General features: G+C 35.4%; 1 protein-coding gene across 10 annotated transcripts in view; it reads left to right on the forward strand.

The window, feature by feature from the left end:
- C2CD5 (C2 calcium dependent domain containing 5) overlaps positions 1 to 19,286 on the forward strand; it is a 58,787-nt gene that overhangs the window by 25,777 nt on the left and 13,724 nt on the right. For 5 of the 10 annotated variants that reach the window (XM_082280002.1, XM_082279993.1, XM_082279996.1 and 2 more), the window contains 6 exons: positions 11,008 to 11,122; positions 12,813 to 13,001; positions 14,683 to 14,874; positions 15,571 to 15,757; positions 16,745 to 16,909; positions 17,234 to 17,374. In XM_082280002.1, the coding sequence (XP_082136128.1) occupies positions 11,008 to 11,122; positions 12,813 to 13,001; positions 14,683 to 14,874; positions 15,571 to 15,757; positions 16,745 to 16,909; positions 17,234 to 17,374 (989 nt within the window). The remainder of the gene's footprint in view (positions 1 to 11,007; positions 11,123 to 12,812; positions 13,002 to 14,682; positions 14,875 to 15,570; positions 15,758 to 16,744; positions 16,910 to 17,233; positions 17,375 to 19,286) is intronic. The other 5 variants (XM_082279994.1, XM_082279995.1, XM_082279998.1 and 2 more) reach the window with 1 other exon arrangement.

Consider the following 19,286-nt stretch of genomic DNA (forward strand, 5'->3'; position numbering starts at 1 on the left):
ATTTTATTAGTCATTCAGTACTACATATGCTGACAGAAATTATGGCAGCTCAGTGAAGTTATTAGAAATGTTCTAGGATATTTAGGTTAATGTTTCAAATTTAAATCTATTTAATCATCAAATGCCTAAATGTGATGTTTTCATGCTATTAAAGACTTTATTTAAAATTAAAACCCATTGTTTTAGTATAAAATAGTATTGCTAAGAATAATTTAATATCAATCTGGAAAGCTGAATGTTCAGATGTTTATTTGGTAGTCACTTTCAGCTCAGCATCCATGAAGGAAGTAATTTAGGGAAAGAATGCATTCTTGCTTACACAGTTGGGATTGTGTCAAGTGTGATTTTTTTGTTGTTGTTTGGGTTGGGGTTTTTTATGTAATAAGTTGGGGGTTTTTTTGGCCTATTGGTTTGATTTGGAGAGACTGTTGGGTTTGTTTTGTTTTGCATGAGCTTGCACTTTCTTCAACAAAGGCTTTCCTCCTGCTAATTTCAGGAAATTGATGAATGTTTGTTTTTAATAATAGCTCTAAAATAATAGATGTGTTATAGATAATAATAGATGTAAAAATTGTCCAAGAAAAATAGAGAACTATCAGGTTAAAGAGAAGGGTAGTATGTAGCCCAGGATTTGTTGGTTCATAAATCTTGCATTGTAAAACGCAGCCAGTTTCAGGACTTAAACCATCATTAGTTGAACTTTTTAATCACTTAATTACCTAGCTTGAAAAAAGCCCCAATATTCTTACTTTTTAATGCAGTTTTAGTAATCAAAGCGTGTAATTTCCTTATACAGCTGTAGAAGGAATAGATGAATTGATGCAATGTAGATGAAATAAAGACTTCTCCCTCTCATGTTTTCCCTCTGGAAAGATAACATGCTGTGGAAGAGAGGCAGGCGTAACTTCTCTGCATATAACGTCCAAGCCAGCAGACCTTGTCAAGCCTTGATGTTTTTAAAGCTGGCACAATAAGAAGATACAAAGCTGACCTCTGAGGGCTTTTTTCCCCCAGAAACAAACTTCCCTTCTTGGTAATTCAGTGTTGCCATGCAGCTCTGTGTCACACTCTAAAATTCAGTTTAAATGTACAGTTATTAAAAAGGAGACATTTTTCATTTTGCAAATTGTTTGAAACTAGGGAGAAACTAAATCTATTGGCTCATTTTTATTGTTCCTTGTTACAGTAAGCATCTTTTAATATTATAATTATGAGCTTTTCTGATTTTGTTGGTTTTCTTCGCTTGTTCTAAAGTTACAATCTTTTAAAATTAACTTCCAGTATGAAAAGAATATTATAAAATTCTCAGGTCTGTGACTGGTACAGCATAGTCTGATCCAAGGTGTTAAAAACATGTTAAAATTTTTGTATATTGTGTGTGACTGTGAAAAGTTGGAATTCATTGCTGCTTCTTCCAGATTGTTTAGTAGGATGTTTTTATTAAAAGAATTTTATTAGAATAATGGAGTAAATGAGTTATGTACAGACATTAAACATGCCTTGAACTAGACTAGAAAGTGATCCACAATGTAAGATTAGGAAGCTAAGTGGAAGTCAGGCATTCAGTTTTTGACAGACTATCCAAAATTGTTGTCTAAATTTTTTAGAGATTACAGGAAAATGAATGTGCTTATATGTATAAAAAACATTTTACCCAGAGGTGCTTGTTACCTAAAAGTGTTGGTTGGAGTAGAGAGGTCTAAACCAAACAGTAATTGTAGAGTTAATACCTCCCTGAGAACTGGCTGTGTTTCTGTAGCCTTGATGTGTCAGTAGTTCTGCAGGAAGAGCTGGTTAATCCTACTGGTTTGGGACTGAGCAGGTTACATTCATATTCCTGGAAGTACGGGGTTTTTGCAGTGCTAGGTTTGCTGCTGGACAGAGAATGTAATCACAACCATAAGTAGGCTAAAATTATTTTCCTTTTGGAAAATGTTCAGGCTTCATTTCCGCTTGCTTAGTAACCTGTGTAGTGCAGAAAGATTTTTTTTTTTTTCTTGCCAATGGTTTAATTGTGTGTAAGATATAACAGGAGCATCCAGTGGTAGTGAGAAGTCAGAGATTTGAAGATACTTGAAAATCAGATACAGAAGTAAAGACTGACTATTTCATGAACGGAAAAGAAGCTGTTTATACATCTGGGAATTGCATATAGTTCAATGAAGAGTTGTTAAATGTAAAATACAAAAAGGTGGACATGAAGATTAATGTGCAAAAAAAAAAAAGTAGGGAGTTGAGCAAAAATTCATAGAAAAGAGAGCACATAAATACAGTGGAAGATACACTCTGATGCTGTCTCTGAGAAAGAATGTATTTACTATAAGTACACAAACATGCAAGGAATCCTCAATCCAGAAAACTAGATCTTTGTTAAACAAAGTTTGACACTGAGGTTAAACATGGAGCAGAAAGGTAGGCAGTGCTAGAACTTGTTGAATAGAGGCTACTTTTCCATATGGCCATTTCATAGTCCCAACATATAGTTTCTCACATAATTAAATTTTAAACTCCTCATTCAGGAAGCTGCTCCAGCAGTGCATCTTCATCTACAGTAGTCAGAAACATGGAAAGATAAAAGATTGTTAAAAATTTCCTAAGAGTCTCCTGAGCTTCTTGTGTGATATCCAGTCTTGCTGTTGGAGTATGAAGTTCTCCAGAGTTAGTTTCGCATAAGAGGAAAGCTTGGCTATGTTTTGGTTCTGTAACTGAATGTTTTTCTTTCACAGAAATACAAACAGAGAACGTGCAAATTATATTTCAAGCTGCTTTCTGGAGTGTAAAGGTGGCCCATTTGTAGGAACACAGTAGGAAATGTCAGAATGTTCCTGTTGGTGTCTGATGTGGTTATCCTTCGTAATTAGTAGGAAAAAATCCAACATTTTAAGGTAGACTTCTGACTTTTCTTGGAGAATTTCCGGGTTGACTTCTTGTCCATCAGTGTGTGTTGATATGAAAATGGGAGGTTAAGGCAGTCGTCAGAGGCTTTTTCTGAGAAGAGTGAGGAGTGTGATGTTCTGGTGTAATAATTTACTCCAGTTTTCTGCATCCTTTCCAGAGGAGTGAATGTTCCTAAGTAATTTCTATGGTTAATGGGAATGGTGTTTGAATATTCTTTCTGGAAGCTGATACACTCTTACATTAACGAAATAATTTTCGTTGGGATTGTGCATTAATTTTTTTTTTTTTTTTGGAGAGCTCTAAGTAGATATTTATGTAACTGAACAAAGGGTGGTCACTGTCAGTGAGCATAGAATAGTATTCACATGTTCTGTTAGAGATTAATAAATAAACTTGACATTTAAAATCTTTGTTTAGAATTCTTTGCCTACCTAAGTAAAGTTGTTTAATCTGTTCATACTGATTTAAAACTCTCCCTAAATTCTGGCTAATGGTGTGAAAGCCAATATAAACTTTTCCTTGCACAAGTGCTCCAAAAAAGTTGCTTATTGCACAACTACACTTTGGGTTTGAATTGATAGTACACAAGAGAGAGAACCTTGGTCTTGCAGAAAATTGTTATTTTTGCACATAATTCATCCTAATTTAAAATACGGGGCTTGACTAAAACTATGGTCTTCATAAAATTTCCTTCATGGATTGCATTGAGTTTTTTCAGCCTTCTGATATTTGCTTCTGTGGTTGCAAACATACAGTTGTAAAACTGTTTGCCTGGGTCAAAATATATCATTGTTAGAAGAAACCAGAATGGTTTTGGTTGAATCAACTCCTTCCTAACTGCTACATAATTACAGGTAAACATGGCCTTGTAAAATGTCTATAGACAGTTTTGTAGGAAAATATACAGACAGAGAATACAAGTTCTAACTGACTGTAACAGGATTATAGGAATAACTGATAAATGTCAGTGGATAATATGAGGCACAAGAGATTTTCTTTTTAAGTCTCCTTGGATCCAGAAGTTGAAAGAGGCTTCTCAGCCTAGTTTGTCTTAAAACAAGATAAACAGTTGTGAATGTATAGAAATAATGAATGCAGAGGTTCTGCGTTCCTGAGGAGTGCAAACAAGGAATAGGAAATTCAGAGAGAGTGTCATTTCATGCCAGATAATGCCATCCCTTTCCTGCTGCAATAAAATAGGTAAAATCTGGTTTAGGAAGCCCTGTCTTGTTACAGCACAGTGTCCCCAGTTTTGGGTAACAGCCCCTTTGTTGTAGTCATTTGAAGCTTTTCTTTGAAGATTGCTCATGTTCTAAAATAGGTTGTATTTATTGTGTCAGGGTGACAAAGCAACAGAGACACAAAATAGAATAAGTAGTTTCTTTATTACCTGCTGAGTCACCATTCTAGGATGAATGACTGAAATAATCACTAAAAGCTGGATTGACAAAGGTGCATATTTATGCATGGAACTGATTTTCCAGAGGCAAATTTATTTCCTATATTTAATGGTTTTTTATTTCTGGGCAGTATTTTTGGGCTTGTATAATTCTAAGTGTGATGCAATTTAAACCTTCATTTTTAAGTATTGTAAGGTGTTATTTAATAGTTTAATTTTTAATATATTCTGAATGGGTTTTTTTTCTTCAAATGCCTTATCTTTTGACATTACATTTTTCATTTTATTTAACTTGTATAACATGGTGGTTTCTTTTCCTTTAGCTCCACACTAAATAATTTCTGCTGCTTTGACATTATTGCAGGATTTTTTTTTAAAAAATAATACTTTTTTCAGCTTGTGCTGTTTCTATCAGACCTTCATCTACAATTAAAAGAAAAAGTTATAGCCACTGTTGAGGCTGTATTAAGCCATAAGGGGAACACCCTTCTGCTTCTCCATCTTGGAGTGTATTTTGGGATTAAAGCTAACACTTCTCAACAGCGAGCTGCCACTGAAAGGAGTGATGTGTGGAATTTTCTATATGGTGGTTTCTATACGGAATCTTTTGGTGGTCATGTAGTGGTTTGGCCTGACTGACCCAGTAGAAAACTGCCCTGCACATGAAAGGGTTTGTGTTTAATCAGCCAGCCAATATCTCATCCTGGAAATGCAGTTTTAATCCTAAGTGTTCTTAAAATTGTCTCCTTAGTAATTGAAGAGTTCCTTCAACTTTCAAGTCTTTTTTTTGCTCATTCAGCAGTTCGGGGTTAGGAAGTGAGATGTGTGCTGCTCTCTGACTTCATCTGGTAGAAAAGCACTGGTTATCAATGATATTTTGCAAGCTGGATGTTTTATTTGGAGTTTTAATTTTGTAAGAGTTAAGTGTACCTGTTGTCTTTGGGTGTGGTTACACTGTTGCCTGCTGGTTTAGTGTATCCTAGTTTTCTTTTGATATATCCCAATAATCTACTTCCTTCACTTTTTGTAACGAAGTTTTCATTTGTATATCTTTTAGTCATAAAGATGAATATAGGGAGTAGTTTTTTAAACAAGGATGGAGTGGCTTGGAAACTTTTTTGAAAGTTTTAGGTTAATCTGCTGTAGGTTTAGTTATTTTCTGCCTGAGTTTGTGTTAATCTTTACAGACCAGAGGATTTATGTTTCTGTACAGTTATTTAGTTGTTAAATATTTTAGAAAATTGATAATGTCTGTGTTTATGGGATAACCAGAAAAGATTAAATAGAACTTCAAGGTCCAGGAAAGGTTGCTTATAAACCTAACAAAGGTGTCAAAAAAACCCAACCAGCCAAACCTACAGAAAAATACCACACTTCTTTCTGTATAGGCTGTTACTAGGTTTTTTGTTAAGAAGATACAAAAATAAGGGAATATTGAAGGTGTGGATAATGGCTTTGCCTAATGAAAGACTCAAAGATTGAATCTGAAAGAATATTATTTGCCATTTTTGAAACAACGAGTCATTTATAGATGGTGAAAATTTTCCTCAGATGATTATCCTCCTCCTATCAGAATATTGTGTTATACATGTAAATATTTATTAAATTATACAATGTAAAATTGGTTGAAATTAATCAGACAGTTTCTACTTTGGAGTAATTTCCTCAGGATGTCTAAGGATTCAGCTTTAAGGATACAGCAACTCTTGTGTATGAGCTGTGTCATCAAGAGACCAGTCTTCTTAATCTTCAGTTTAAAAAAATCTGTATGGACTAGCAAAATGCAGCTTCTGGCTAAATCTTGAAAGAACCTGTACAAGTGAACCTCTAGCAAATAACTTGAGGAAGGTGTTGCTTCTTATGAATCAGAAAGTGATAGTGTCTAGGTGAAAGATCTACACAGGGTATTGTCCCATGGATAGTACAGCTCAGCCTTGTATTTTAAAGGAGATGGGTGACTTGGTGGTGGATAGAGCTAGCTTGAAGAACATTCTGGGTACAAAAGTGCTATTTGTATCTTATAAAACTGCTGAATAAAATCAGTTTTGAAAGTTTTCAGTTGGAGGAGGTTTGAGTTGGCACAATTTTTATAGAACACTGTACTATTGACAACATTGTTTCTCAAGTCCTCAGCTATAAAAAACAGTGTGCTTTGCTTCCACTTGGTTATAAATATCCTGCCAATTTGGAAACATTAATAAAGTAAGTTTAATATTCAGCCTTTGGTTTCTCACATAGGGTGCATAATTAGCAGTGGAATTTCCTGTGAACTTTTCTGCTTAAAGTTGTAGAGAAACCTTGGTCCCAACTACTCGGTACATTTGCTAGAAAAGCTTGTGACTGAGTGCTCTGTATGCTTGCCTTTTTGCTTCCACCTAGAATCCAGGGCCATTACTTTCTGTAACCATTTCAGTGAGCTGCCATAGTTTTCAGTCTGTACTGTCACCTGATCCAAGCATGCGCCAAAATACCCACTGTTTCTGGCTCCTGTCTGCTGAATCTGCTTTGCAAACCCTTGGTTCTTAAGCTTTTGCGTTAGCAAAAAAACCAACAGGCACTCTCATGGAGTGTGCTGGACACATGCCATCCTGCTTCCCTAACTCCTCTAATTGTTTATGTAAATCCTTAGCTTTACTAAACTTGTAAATGCTACGACGGCATCCTCATGTGAAATTGTGTGGCTCATGTGTCAAAAAAGGCTGCTTGTGAAAATATTTGTCAGAAGAATATGAATGCTACACATTGCACTGCATTCAGTATTTTGTATCAACTTATTATTGCAATGTCATGATGTTTGATTTTAATTGTAGACAATTGTTTTGTGTTCTAATATGCAAAGGTAAGTTCTTGTAAACTGTGAATGTACAGTATTTTTATATAAACATAATTGTTATTTTTTGGCCTCTTTCTGGAATAAAAAATAGTCAAATATCTTAAACAGAGGTCCCAGTCTTCTTTACAAACAGTTGTTTATGCATGACTTATAGAAATATTTGTTCTTGTGCATTAAGAAATTGTTGGATTCTTTGAAAGATATTGGGTCTGATCCTGTTAACTCTGAAGACAGTGGCTGGAAAATACTTCTTACCTCTAATAAGAATGAAAATGATCCATTGCATTTCTGTAGTTAATAGTTTTGTTAGTGCTGATGCTGAACAGATTCTTAGAATACAGGGTTACATGTTGTTTTAGCAAGGCAGAGTTTTGACCAACTTCACAACAGTATGTGTTTGCCATAATGATAAGGTGTTCTTGTAGATGTTAGGTAAGAAAATAGTTTAGTCTCCTAATAACATCAGTAACTTAAACTATAAATTTCAATGGAGAAAAGCTAAATATTTGCATAGAGTTTGGGACCCGTCACTATTTCTACCTTTTCTGTTCACTTTAAGGATCCCCGTTTCCTTTCAACATCTCATTCCATTTCAGTTTTCACTGTGGCTACATTCCTTTTCAATGTCATTCTTGTCTGTAATCTTACCTTTATTTCGCAGCACATTTTCTGTCTATCCTTAACCACTTCACCTGTTGCTGGCTCCCAAATCTTCATCATGACTTCACATTTTCTTGCTCTTTGCCATAGAAATGTCACTGGTGAAAAGTAGAAGCAGTTTTTACCACATGGAACCAAAAGGTGTAAAAAGTTATGGTTTTGAAATTTGGAACCTTTTTGTCTAGAAAAAAGGGTTCTCCTTTGCAGGTGTTTTTTTTTGTGAAGTACAAGAATTTGTGTGGCTGTTTAGTCAGTGTTTGTAACCGGCTGCCTGTGATCCAGTCCCATTGAGCAGGTGTTTTTCTGCATGGTCAGAGAACCACTTTTGCTACTACTTAGACTTTTTGTCTATAGAGAGAAACACATTGCTTATGAAAACAATCTCTGGCCCATGACTGAAGGGGGAAGGGGGAATTGCTCCCAAGATCCTTGTCCATTCCACCAAAAAGAGTTGAGAGAACTTTCACAGAATGTGCTTGTGGTCTCCCATCTTCCATACACTCCGAACTTGTCAGATATTGTAGCCTGGCCTTACAATCCATTTCCAAAGACTCTCCTTCAATTCAGCTACCCCTACTGCTGTTACCTGGTGGCAGCAGAAGCGGCCTCTGTCCAGAGGTGTAACATGCAAAGAGAAGACGTTTCCCACTTTTTGTACTGACACTGAACTGTGCCATAAATCAAATCCCTCCTGATGGGAGAGAATTTTCTAAAAGTCCTTGCAAGGAGTTTCAAAGATAAACCGAGACTTTTCCTTGAGTTTCAATATTGCCAGATAGTTGTTTATTAAGTCTTATCAGAGGAACAAAGCCACTAGCGTGACCCAGGTACAGCAATAGAGCACAGAAAGCAGGAGAGAAGTCTCTCTTTATCAAGATTTACACAGCCTTTTAAAGATAATTTAACCAATAGTTACTAAAAACGTACATTATTTTCACTTTCCTACCAGTTATTCAGTAACACGGCCAGGAACTGCAGAATTCTCCAGTCATTCCAAACTAATTTTACTGCAGAACATGGAGTAGTAGAAGAAGGTTTAGAGCACAGCAACAATCCTCCATTTTGATATTTTTTACTCTTATCTATTTACTACAAAGAGAAGCCCAAAACCTCTAAATTTTTTACCCTGTGACAATCTTACATAGTAGTCTATCACCTAGTTCACACTTCCTGTCTGATCGTTGGTAATTTTTTCCAAGGTTGGAGGTTAAAACAGTGTTGTTCAGCGGGCTAAGAACGCCTAAAAACAGGCAGAGAAATATTCTCGGCACTCTGGGTTCCTACATTGTACCACAAATGGTTCTGACAGCTGAGCTGGGGAGCTCCAACCCTGTGTTGTGATGGATTATTTCTGTCGGATTCTCAGTTTCCAAAGCTGAGAAGAGCAGGTGCTCCAGGAATCTGAGTCAGGGTTGCTGAGTATCATCATAAGCATTTATTTTCCCAGTCACTGAGTTAAACAGTGTTTTCACACTGGGAGTGAGGTGCAGCACATCAAGATTCTGCCAGTAATGCACTGAAACCTGCTAAAGTGAACTTGGATATAACAGAATATGATTGATACAATTCACAGAAATCCTTTGTTTTGTGTCCTAACGTGTATATTTTTGTTGATTGTGGAGAATATTCCTAAGAACTCTCACTGTAACGTTTTTTCTGTTCAGTGTTCATTTCTTAAAGCAAAGGTTGAATAAACTTAAATCTGAGCATCCAGGCTGCTGCTGGTCAGTATAATGTTGTGAATTACACAAGCATTGCTATCTAAAGTTAGGTATAATTGAATATACAGACCTCTGTGTTCTTTGAATTAAAAAATGATCATTAGTTTAGTTTAGAAAAATGAAAGCCTAGTTCTAAATGCGAAGTTGAGGTAAATTCATTAATGACTACATCTTACTTTACAACATTTCTGTTTCAGTAACTTTTAAATTATCTTGCATTTTTGTTTGTCATGTTGTCAGAGAACCAACTGTATGATACTGGGATTATCATACACTGTGTTGATAAACATTCCTGGTAGTACAGAATTGGTTCCAAATAAATTTCAGGTTTTGACCTTGGTATTTAAATTATGATTCAGCAAGGAGAACTCAGTGGCCAGAAGTTTGTGTCTGTACTAAGTTCAGTTAGTTTCAGGGAAATTCTCTCAGAATCTCTCTACTCAGAACCCTTGGTAGCATCTGAGTGCTTATATTTTGTAACTGGTTTTCCCTTTTTGTATCAACAATTAACACAGTTGCCAACTACATTCATTCATTGAAACAGGTAAGAAGTTTTGAGAGAAGAAACAGCTGACAAGTTCTAGTTGTAAGTTCAGTATTTGTTGACTCCATATGTAAAAAGCTTGCAAGACAAGAACTTTAGTTATAGGAACTAATTGATGAGGAATTTAAAGATATGGATTGCATGAACTTACTCTAGCAGTACAGGGTTTTTTTGTATTTTTGTATCTTGTAGTTTTCAAGAAAAGCAGGCAGGATATATTTAACATATAACCTTGAGGACAATAAAGGTAATTTAAATCCATTGGTGGGCATGGAGGGAAGGTGCAGTTTCCAGGATACTGAAGCAAAAAAGCACTGACAACACACATCCTGTACTTCTTCATGTTGTAAATGTAAAGGTAGTTTCACGTCCCTATGGCTTCTCACAGTTAGAAGTGCCACAGAACTGTCTGATTAGTGATACAGTCTTGAACAGATATTTTTAAAGTCTGGTTAACAGAGAGAACTGCTTGCAGTAGGAAAAACTGTTTAGGTTATTCCAAAGATACCAAGTGTACAGCAAAGTCAAATATTACTTTGCTACTACAAATACTGTTTCATTACAGTTAGTTTTTCCACATTACAGAGTATCTGTGATGCCTTGTTGCAAGTTACACACTGCTCTTGTGTTGTTGGAAACTGAGAGTGTGGTTTGGAACTGAAAATGGGCAGAGATTGAAACAGTATCTACAGTATTTTGCTGTTATCTGTCATATGGACAACAATGCGAATGCAGTGATTTGTGAGAACTTGCTCACATGGGGGCGAAACAAGATAATTAGTGAAAAAGTCCCATTTGTGTTTGCTTGAAGTGTGATAAATAGGAAGGAAATAAAGTGTCCAGGTACAACAAAACACTTGAATATGAAAAACTCAACTTTTCAGATTAATTGCATGAAGCTTTGTGCTGGCATAGTACAGAATAGTGAACTGATTTATACTTTGTCTTTCAGATGAACCAGAGACACGAGATGCCTGGTGGGCAGAAATCAGACAAGAAATAAAATCCCATGCCAAGGCATTGGGTTGTCATGCTGTAGTGGGCTACAGTGAATCAACCAGCATTTGGTAAATCACGATGATGACTTGATTTTCAAAATGTCACAGAAAACATATTTCATCATCAGTGGATTAAAAATTAACTATTCCAACACAGTTGTTGGTACTGGCTATTCTATAACTACTTCAGAGAGTTTAAGTGAGATTATCAAATTTCAGTATTAGGTGTGTTTTATATATGTTTAGATCTGGGTTTTAGGTTTTTTCTAATGAACGTTACAATTTTTTTCTTTTAAACTAAAGCATACAATTTGCTTTGTAGTAACAATATTAATTTATCCATGAAGTTTTCTCAACCGAGTCTACCTAAATAATTAAGACTGTTCTTAAAAGTATCGTATTGAGGTTTCATTAATGGTTAACAACTGGCAGACCAGAACTTAAATGGAGAACTTCACATTTCAGGCCCAGAAAAAGCTGGTTCTGGTGCCAGGTGTGTCTGATGATACTAAACAGAAAATTACTCTGGTTCCCTATTTTGAATTGCTTTTGGGAAGTAATGAGCAAATTCAAACATCTGAATTTATTTTCTTTCAAGTTGATTTTGCCTAAATATTTTAGGGTAAAAGCACTAAAGATTTGCTTTTTTAAGGAGAGAAGTTGGAAAAGTTTTGGTTTACCATATTTACGTCAGAATTACTCCATCGCTGAGGGATGAATGCACCAAAATGAAGCATTTATTCCTTTGCTTGTTGGTCTCCTTGTAAAAAGCATGAACAGTTTGTATTATCTCTTCTACCTTAGCTATGGAGAAGGAATGTGCAGAGCATAGGCAATCAGTTATTGGGTTACTGATGCTTATGTTTCTCTAAATGAATTTAATGTGGTAGGGTTTGATTATTGATAAAATATTTATTGGAATTCACATGCTTGTTGCCAGTTCAGCTTTATTCCATGCTTAAAGCACAAGCCTGTGTGCGTAAGTACTGCTCTGCCAGACATGTTATGTATGCAAAATTATTTTGGGAAGAGAAACAACAACAAAAAAAAGGCACATGTATCATTCTAGAAAATGTGGGAAAGATTTTATCTATTTTTTTTCAATATAGTATTTTAAGTATTGAATACTAGAGATTTGTTTCTTACTTGAGAGCTTGAGAAATATTAAAAGCTCTGTGGTTGTTCTGAGAGCTTTAACTCTGCTAAACCCTAAGTATAGTTGGTTACTTTACATGTGAAATGTACCATTATTATAGTTCTTCCTAGTAAAATTGTACTGGTTTGCCACTTATCTTTCAAGAAGCGCCATTGTCAGTGTTGGGGGTTCTTTTTGAAAAATTTTGAAAATTTAATGTTAATAAGATGCTGAGGCTCTCAACTTCCCTTCTACTTTAGAAAAAAATTGTGCCTTGTTTTTTTTTTATGTTTGGTGTGCTGTATTTCTTTGCATTGTTAACCGTAGAACTGAAATCCATACTTCAACCTGGTTAGCCTTTCTGATGTTATATTATTTATAACATGAGTCAAAGCTCTTTAGTCTTTCTGTTCAATCCTTCTTCATCTCGTATTTACGCAATGGTTATGGTTTAAATACCAGAAGTGGATTGTTTGTGAGTTTTAATGGATAAAATTGCACAAGTGCACAAAATTAGTGGTGATGTTGAACTTCTTTGAGACTTGTACTAGCCTTTTAATCTGATAATTTTATATAAAAGCACCATTTAGGAATTCACTCTGTTGTTATTCTTTTCTCTTATAGTGAAGAGGTCTGTATTTTGTCCGCGTCTGGCACAGCAGCAGTATTGAACCCTAGGTTCCTTCAGGATGGCACCATGGAAGGCTGTTTGGAACAAAGGTTGTCATGGCAGCCTGGCTTCTTTTCCATAGGGTCAGAGAAGGGAGAGGTTGATTTTTTTCCTCAGAGCCAAGATAGTTCTTCTCTATTAGGGTAGGTTACAGTGTTACAGTGCAGGATGCGGGACCAACCACTTTACTGCTTTTCACTAACAACAACCACCACAGGAGTAATGGAGCTCTGCACCAAATTAGATACTCTGTTTTTATTTCTAACAGTCTCAATAAGGTAACACGTTTGACTACTAACACAGATCATGACTCAGCTTTTTCTTTGCTGCTCTTCAGGTCTTTCTTCTCAATTTTATATCACACTATAAAAAATGACACATTTTTAATAACTTACATAAGCCAAAAGTGGCTATGTCTGTAATATGTGTATATATGCTCCATTAAATACTATTTATGTGTATATATGCTCTCTAAATATCATCAAAAGCTGCATGAGAAATAAAATAGGTTGGTTATAAAACAAATATGATGCCAGATTTGTCCAAAATAGGTATGTGTTAGTTTAAGTTGATGAACAAAATCATGAAACTGAAGGCCAAACATGAGGTTTCCCTTTGTTTCTGCTCTTGCAAATAAATTTTGAAGAATGAGTATTGCCACAAAGTTATTTTTGGGGAAAAAAAGATTAGTTAATGCATATTGGTAATTTATTATGTATTCATCAGGATAGTAATCAAATATTTCAAGGGATTATTCTAGTTGTCAGCAAGGCTATTTATTACACTTTAGCGCTTGCATTGCTTTTTCCATAATAAACCAGTCAACGTAGTATTATTTGTTATTCTTTTACTTTGTTAACAGAAGACCCTTGTCTTTTAGTGTAGATAGAGTTTTAAAAACTGTCGCCAGAACTAAAATACTTGGTTTTGTAGTCACTATATGATGGAGAGAAAGAAAAATTATGTTCATAACATAAAGAAAATAGCACTTTTATAAAAAACCATAAAAATAGTATTTTGGTGCTTCTAAGAGTCTTGGCATAGATTAGAAATGCCAGAGGGAAGTAAAACAGGTAAACAGACAAAGTTCATACTCAACACAAAATATATTTGCCATAGTCTTATGATAACTAATGTTCCAAATCTGTCAGATTTGCTTAAGCACCTCTTCAAAATCACTGAGAAGAATTGTTTATGTGAAACAGAATCAATTTGCAGTGATGCAGTTGGCCTGCTCTTTCCCTGTGGCCATTCCTGGGTATTGCTCATGGGGGAGAGAGACTTAAGTGTTTTAAGCAAATAACAAGTTTTACCTGATACCTTATCTTAGGAAATAATCTTGCTGTTCTTTTCACAATGTTAATATATATTGTGCTGCTTCTCAGTAGGGTGATTGGTTTGTTGTTTGTATTCTGCTCATTAAGTTTTTATAGGGTTTTGGACACAATGAATGTAGAAGAGACTTTTTGGTGTGTTTGGTACAGTGAATTCTTTGGATTATATTTAGAAGTCACAGTGCTTAAAGTCAGTTCAGTAATGTTACAGGTTTATATAAACCATTGGTCTCTGAATGTCCTTTTTCTCAATCCCTGCATAAGAAGTTTTAATGCAAGTTTTATTGATAGTATTTTAGCAAGTAGTGTGCAACCTTTTCTTCTTCTAATTCATATATTGCAAAACTTGTCACATTGGTATAATGGAGCAGAGTTTATCTGTGGTGTATGATTTAAGTAGGTATCTGTAGGTGTTTATAGACGTGCACTTACTGATCATTGTTAACAAGATGCAGATGTTTTAAGTATGTTCTCCATAATGTATTTTTAGGATTGAAGAAGCTTCACCACCAGGTTGTGGATTTTGCCATATCCCATATGATGAATTGAACATGCCATTCCCTGCTCACCTCACTTACTGTTACAACTGCAGGAAGCAAAAAGTTCCTGATGTCCTTTTCACCACAATTGACCTTCCTGTAGAGGCAATAGTTATTGGGAAGGGATGTCTTATTCAAGCCAGGTATCTGTCAAAATATTTCCTAAGTCTAGTAAAGTTTTGGAGATCTTTGAAATAATTCCTGTTGCTAAAATCCAGTGTGTCATCAAATCTTATAAAACATACAACTGCTATGTGTTATTGAATAAAATTTTTCTCTGAAAGTATCATTGCACTGGTCTGGGGTTTGAATTCAGCTTGTAGGACTAAACCCAGAGAGTGGAAGATGACTAACATATAGTCAGAGATGGGATTGCTGTGCTTTTTCTTTTATTCTTTTCAGATAAGTATGGTTAATGCTTTAGCTGTGAGGGCACTTGGGTTTGGTTTGGTTTTGGGTTTTTTTTTCTTCCTTCCAATGTGTGTCTTGAATAACGGTATTAATAGGAATTTTAAAAGTTCTGCCACTAGAAATTAGGGTAGTAATTTTCTGTGCTTGTACCTGAAGTGCTTGAGGTTTGCAGCAAGCAAGAGAAATAGATGTTTGTATTGGGGGTCTTTTTAGAAGAAATGCTGAAAATAGAAGTTTTCAGATGACATTGTCTCAAGGAGTTCTTGTAAAGAACTGGCATTTTATTTTACTGTTGCAGCAATCTAGAAGAATTGAAAAGAAGCTGTATCAGATTATACAATGAAGGAAAAAAAATCAAAATATCCTGTGATCCCTTTCAATCTTCAGAAATCCATTAAAGCTCTGTCTGTGCTGGTCTGTGTTGCCAGGTTGTGCCGTCTGAAGAAGAAAGCTCAGGCTGAAGCAAATGCAACTTCTATCAGCAACCTCTTGCCATTCATGGAGTATGAAGTGCATACACAACTGATGAACAAACTCAAGCTGAGAGGAATGAATGCCCTCTTTGGGCTGAGAATTCAGATCACTGTGGGGGAAAATATGTTGATGGGCTTGGCAGTAAGTACAGTTGGAATCCTGGGATTCTTTTGCTTTCTTACAGTATTTTTTCAGGAAGGACATGCAGATGTTATGAGATTTGGAGTAACCAGGCATATTGAAACGTCATTTTAAGAGCAAGGTGTCTTAGTTATTGTAAAATCAGGACAGACTTGTCTTTCATAATCAGCAGAAGGAGATTCAAATCTCTTGAAAATGGTAGAAGACAAGATTATTAGAAAAGGGATGAGAGGAAAAGAAGCTTTAAACAGTTTAATGGCACAAATTGTAGAAGAATGATGGTATTCTTTAAACGTCCTGTCAAAGAGATCCCTGTTCCTCAAATTGAATTGCAGTTCCATGACAAATCAGGTCAATTAAGTCTCAGTACGTCTTTTGGTTATTTGCCAACAAGGGAAACAGCAAGGTCTGTTGCCTCTTCTTTGATTGAACTGAAGAAATAAATGATAGATTTGAAGTGTCTTAGAGAAAGTCAAGAAATGTTCATTAACAACCTTTTCTAACCCCATTCTGTCATGCTAGGTTAGAACACTGCATCTTCCTGCATCAGAGGGTGCTTGGGTAATTCTGGCTGGCATCTTTTGTCTTTCATGATCTGTTTCCCGTAAATAGAAATCAGGTTGTCACAACCTCAGTGATGCTGTAAATGGTTTGGCCAAGTTTTAAGTCTTCAAAAATTGTAAAAAACTATTTGCTTATGCAAAACATACTGGGGCAGAGGCTTTAATTTTTAGTTTGTTTGGAATTTTTAGGCAAGATTAAGAGTTCCACAATGAAAAATGAGGAGGAGGGAGTATTTTTAAAGAATAGTGAAGTTTTTTCATAAGTGAACAGAAGAGAGAGATCCATTTATTTATTTGCAAGAGATGGTGCTGTAATTTGCATATTACAATGCTGTTTTAGAATAAGCATTATGGAAGGCTTTATATGAAAGTATTAGGAATTCATGCTTATATAATTGTCTTTTTCTGTGTGACTTTTAAAAAGTCTGCAACAGGTGTGTATTTAGCAGCTTTGCCAACACCTGGGGGTATTCAGATTGCTGGGAAGACTCCAAATGATGGCACCTATGAGCAGCACATATCCCATATGCAAAAGAAAATAAATGATACAATAGCAAAAAACAAGGAACTTTATGAGATTAATCCTCCAGTAAGTAAATCTTTTATTCTTAAAAATAAAATATTTTGAATCAAATATATACACTGTATATCCACGTTTTCTTCCTGAGTCATTCAGAACATAAGTTTATTTACCAATAGAGATACAGATTTTTTTCACTGTATTTTGGAAAGCTGATGGAATTTTCAGATCTCTTTAACCACATAGTCAAATCAGTTTGGTCTTATTTAGATATATTTCTCAGTAGAATAATTTTCAGAATGACCTGATCCTTAGAATTGTTAGTAAGTTGTGTAGAGTTGAAATTATTTTTAAATCGTGCAGAATATTTGTTAATTCTTACATTGTTTTTAGGAACTACCTGAAGAAATCATTGGGTCTCCCATTCCAGAGCCAAGACAACGTTCCAGGCTATTGAGATCTCAGTCAGAAAGCTCTGATGAAGTTACAGAGCTTGACCTTTCACATGGGAAGAAGGATGCTTTTGTCTTGGAGGTGATAAACATTTTCACTACTCATGTTCGTACTTTTCTTCTCCTGAAATATATATTAAAAAAAAAAAAGTTTTCTTACTCATCTCCAATAACAGTTCCTAAATTGTGTATGAGTTTTTCCCTTTTGTATCAATAGAAGAAGTGAAGTATTAGATTTTGCTGTGTCTCTCTTTTTCTTACTCTGTTTGCTTAAAGCACAGCTCTATTATGTTTACACACAATATCTGAAAAACAATTGCCATGCTGTCCATGAACATGTAGCAATCTCTAGAATAATAATTAAGAGCTGTTAAGAAATGTCCTTCTGCCTGCTTCAAGCAGCAGATCAGACTAATCAAAAAGATCTATTTTTATAAACACTGAGGTTCTGTGTTGCCACATCTTATGTTTAGCAAAGAAAAAGATTGTATTTTCTTCCTGTTTCAAAGCTCTTACTGTTGTAGTTGAACATTCTGAATTATTAGTTTCCAGAATGGGTTGTATTCAAAGCATTCAAAAAACTGCATGTGCCAAGAGAGCACGTAAAAGATCTTCTGAATTTCAGCTATTGCTTTTCACAATTTAGGAATTCACAACTTCTGACAGTACCTTCCAGTTCTTTCTACAGCTGCAACTATAAAGATCAACACCTATAGATAAATAAAGAACATAGATTTCTTTTACCTCTCTATTCACTAAAATTCAAAGATGTGACTGAACATTGTCCATTTTGAAGCCTTTAATACTCCAGCAAGTATTAAAGAAGGGCTGGAGTTTTGATCATCCTGTAGTACAAATACCTATCACTGATTGAAAACCACTTTAAAATACAGCCTGTAATTGCAGCCTAAGGTACACTTAAGACTTTGTTAATCTTCACAAATCACCATCTTCATAGAAAATAATCTGGAAGAAAGGTTGTAGATAGGGAGAATGAAGGAGCTGTAACAGCAGTTTGTTTGAAAACAGAGGTATGAAAGGAGTGTGAAAAAATAATGGGCTGGGAGAGGTTGGGATAATAAATTAAGATTGGTTGGTGCTTTTGCAAAAAGGGTTGAATACCTACGTAAAAAATAGAGGGTTTTGTAAGGCATTTATAGAAAAAAAGGACTTTTTATTGTGGTGTTGGAACCCAAAGTGCAGGGAATATTTCTTTGCCTGTCCTGAGGGATCCATCACTCCAGGGAAACACTGTTTTTAACCTTTGTCCATGGAGAGAGCTGCCAAGGCTTTGGGGTGAATTAGAATCTACAAGGGTGTGAGTTAGAGGATAGTATAATATATAGTTTGTTACAGGGTGAAAAATTTCAAATTTTAGGCTTATTAATATGGTAAGTAGATGAAGGCAAGATGGAGGATCCCTGTGGTTTTTCAGGTCTCTTCCTTCTTCAACTACACCATTTTTTGCAGTGTTGGTAGTACAGAATGATTGGTTAGGAAATGCCACAGTACAGGGCTATGTGAATGGATAGTTCATTAGGCATGGGTAGAAAAGTAAAAATAATGTACGTCCTTAGTGACAATTGGGTGATTTATCTTCAAAAGGGCCTTGAGTTTCCTGCATTTTGTCTTTTGGTACTTGCTCTGCTTCATTCTATGTCAGCAGCATGTAAATTGCTGATAAGATATAATAAACAATCTGAAGACTGAGAAGATCCAAGAGTCCCATTCGTCTCTTACTCCTGGCAAGGACTTTCTCCCCCATCCAGGGAGGACATGTGGGGGTTGAGAACCCGCACATGTGGAATCACTTACTACTGTCTTTTTTGAGAAATTGGATATTTGACTGATGATTAATTGGATATCAGAAACAATATTCCAGAAGATGTAGTTAAACTCCTGACTAAGCTTTCAAGAGTAAAATCATAGTTCACTGGAGCTATGTAAGAAAAAGCAGTAAAAATTTCATTGTGATGAGGACATGCTGAAAGAGG

The sequence above is a fragment of the Coloeus monedula genome, assembly GCF_965178545.1.
Source record: "Coloeus monedula genome assembly, chromosome: 4".
Lineage (NCBI taxonomy): Eukaryota > Metazoa > Chordata > Aves > Passeriformes > Corvidae > Coloeus > Coloeus monedula.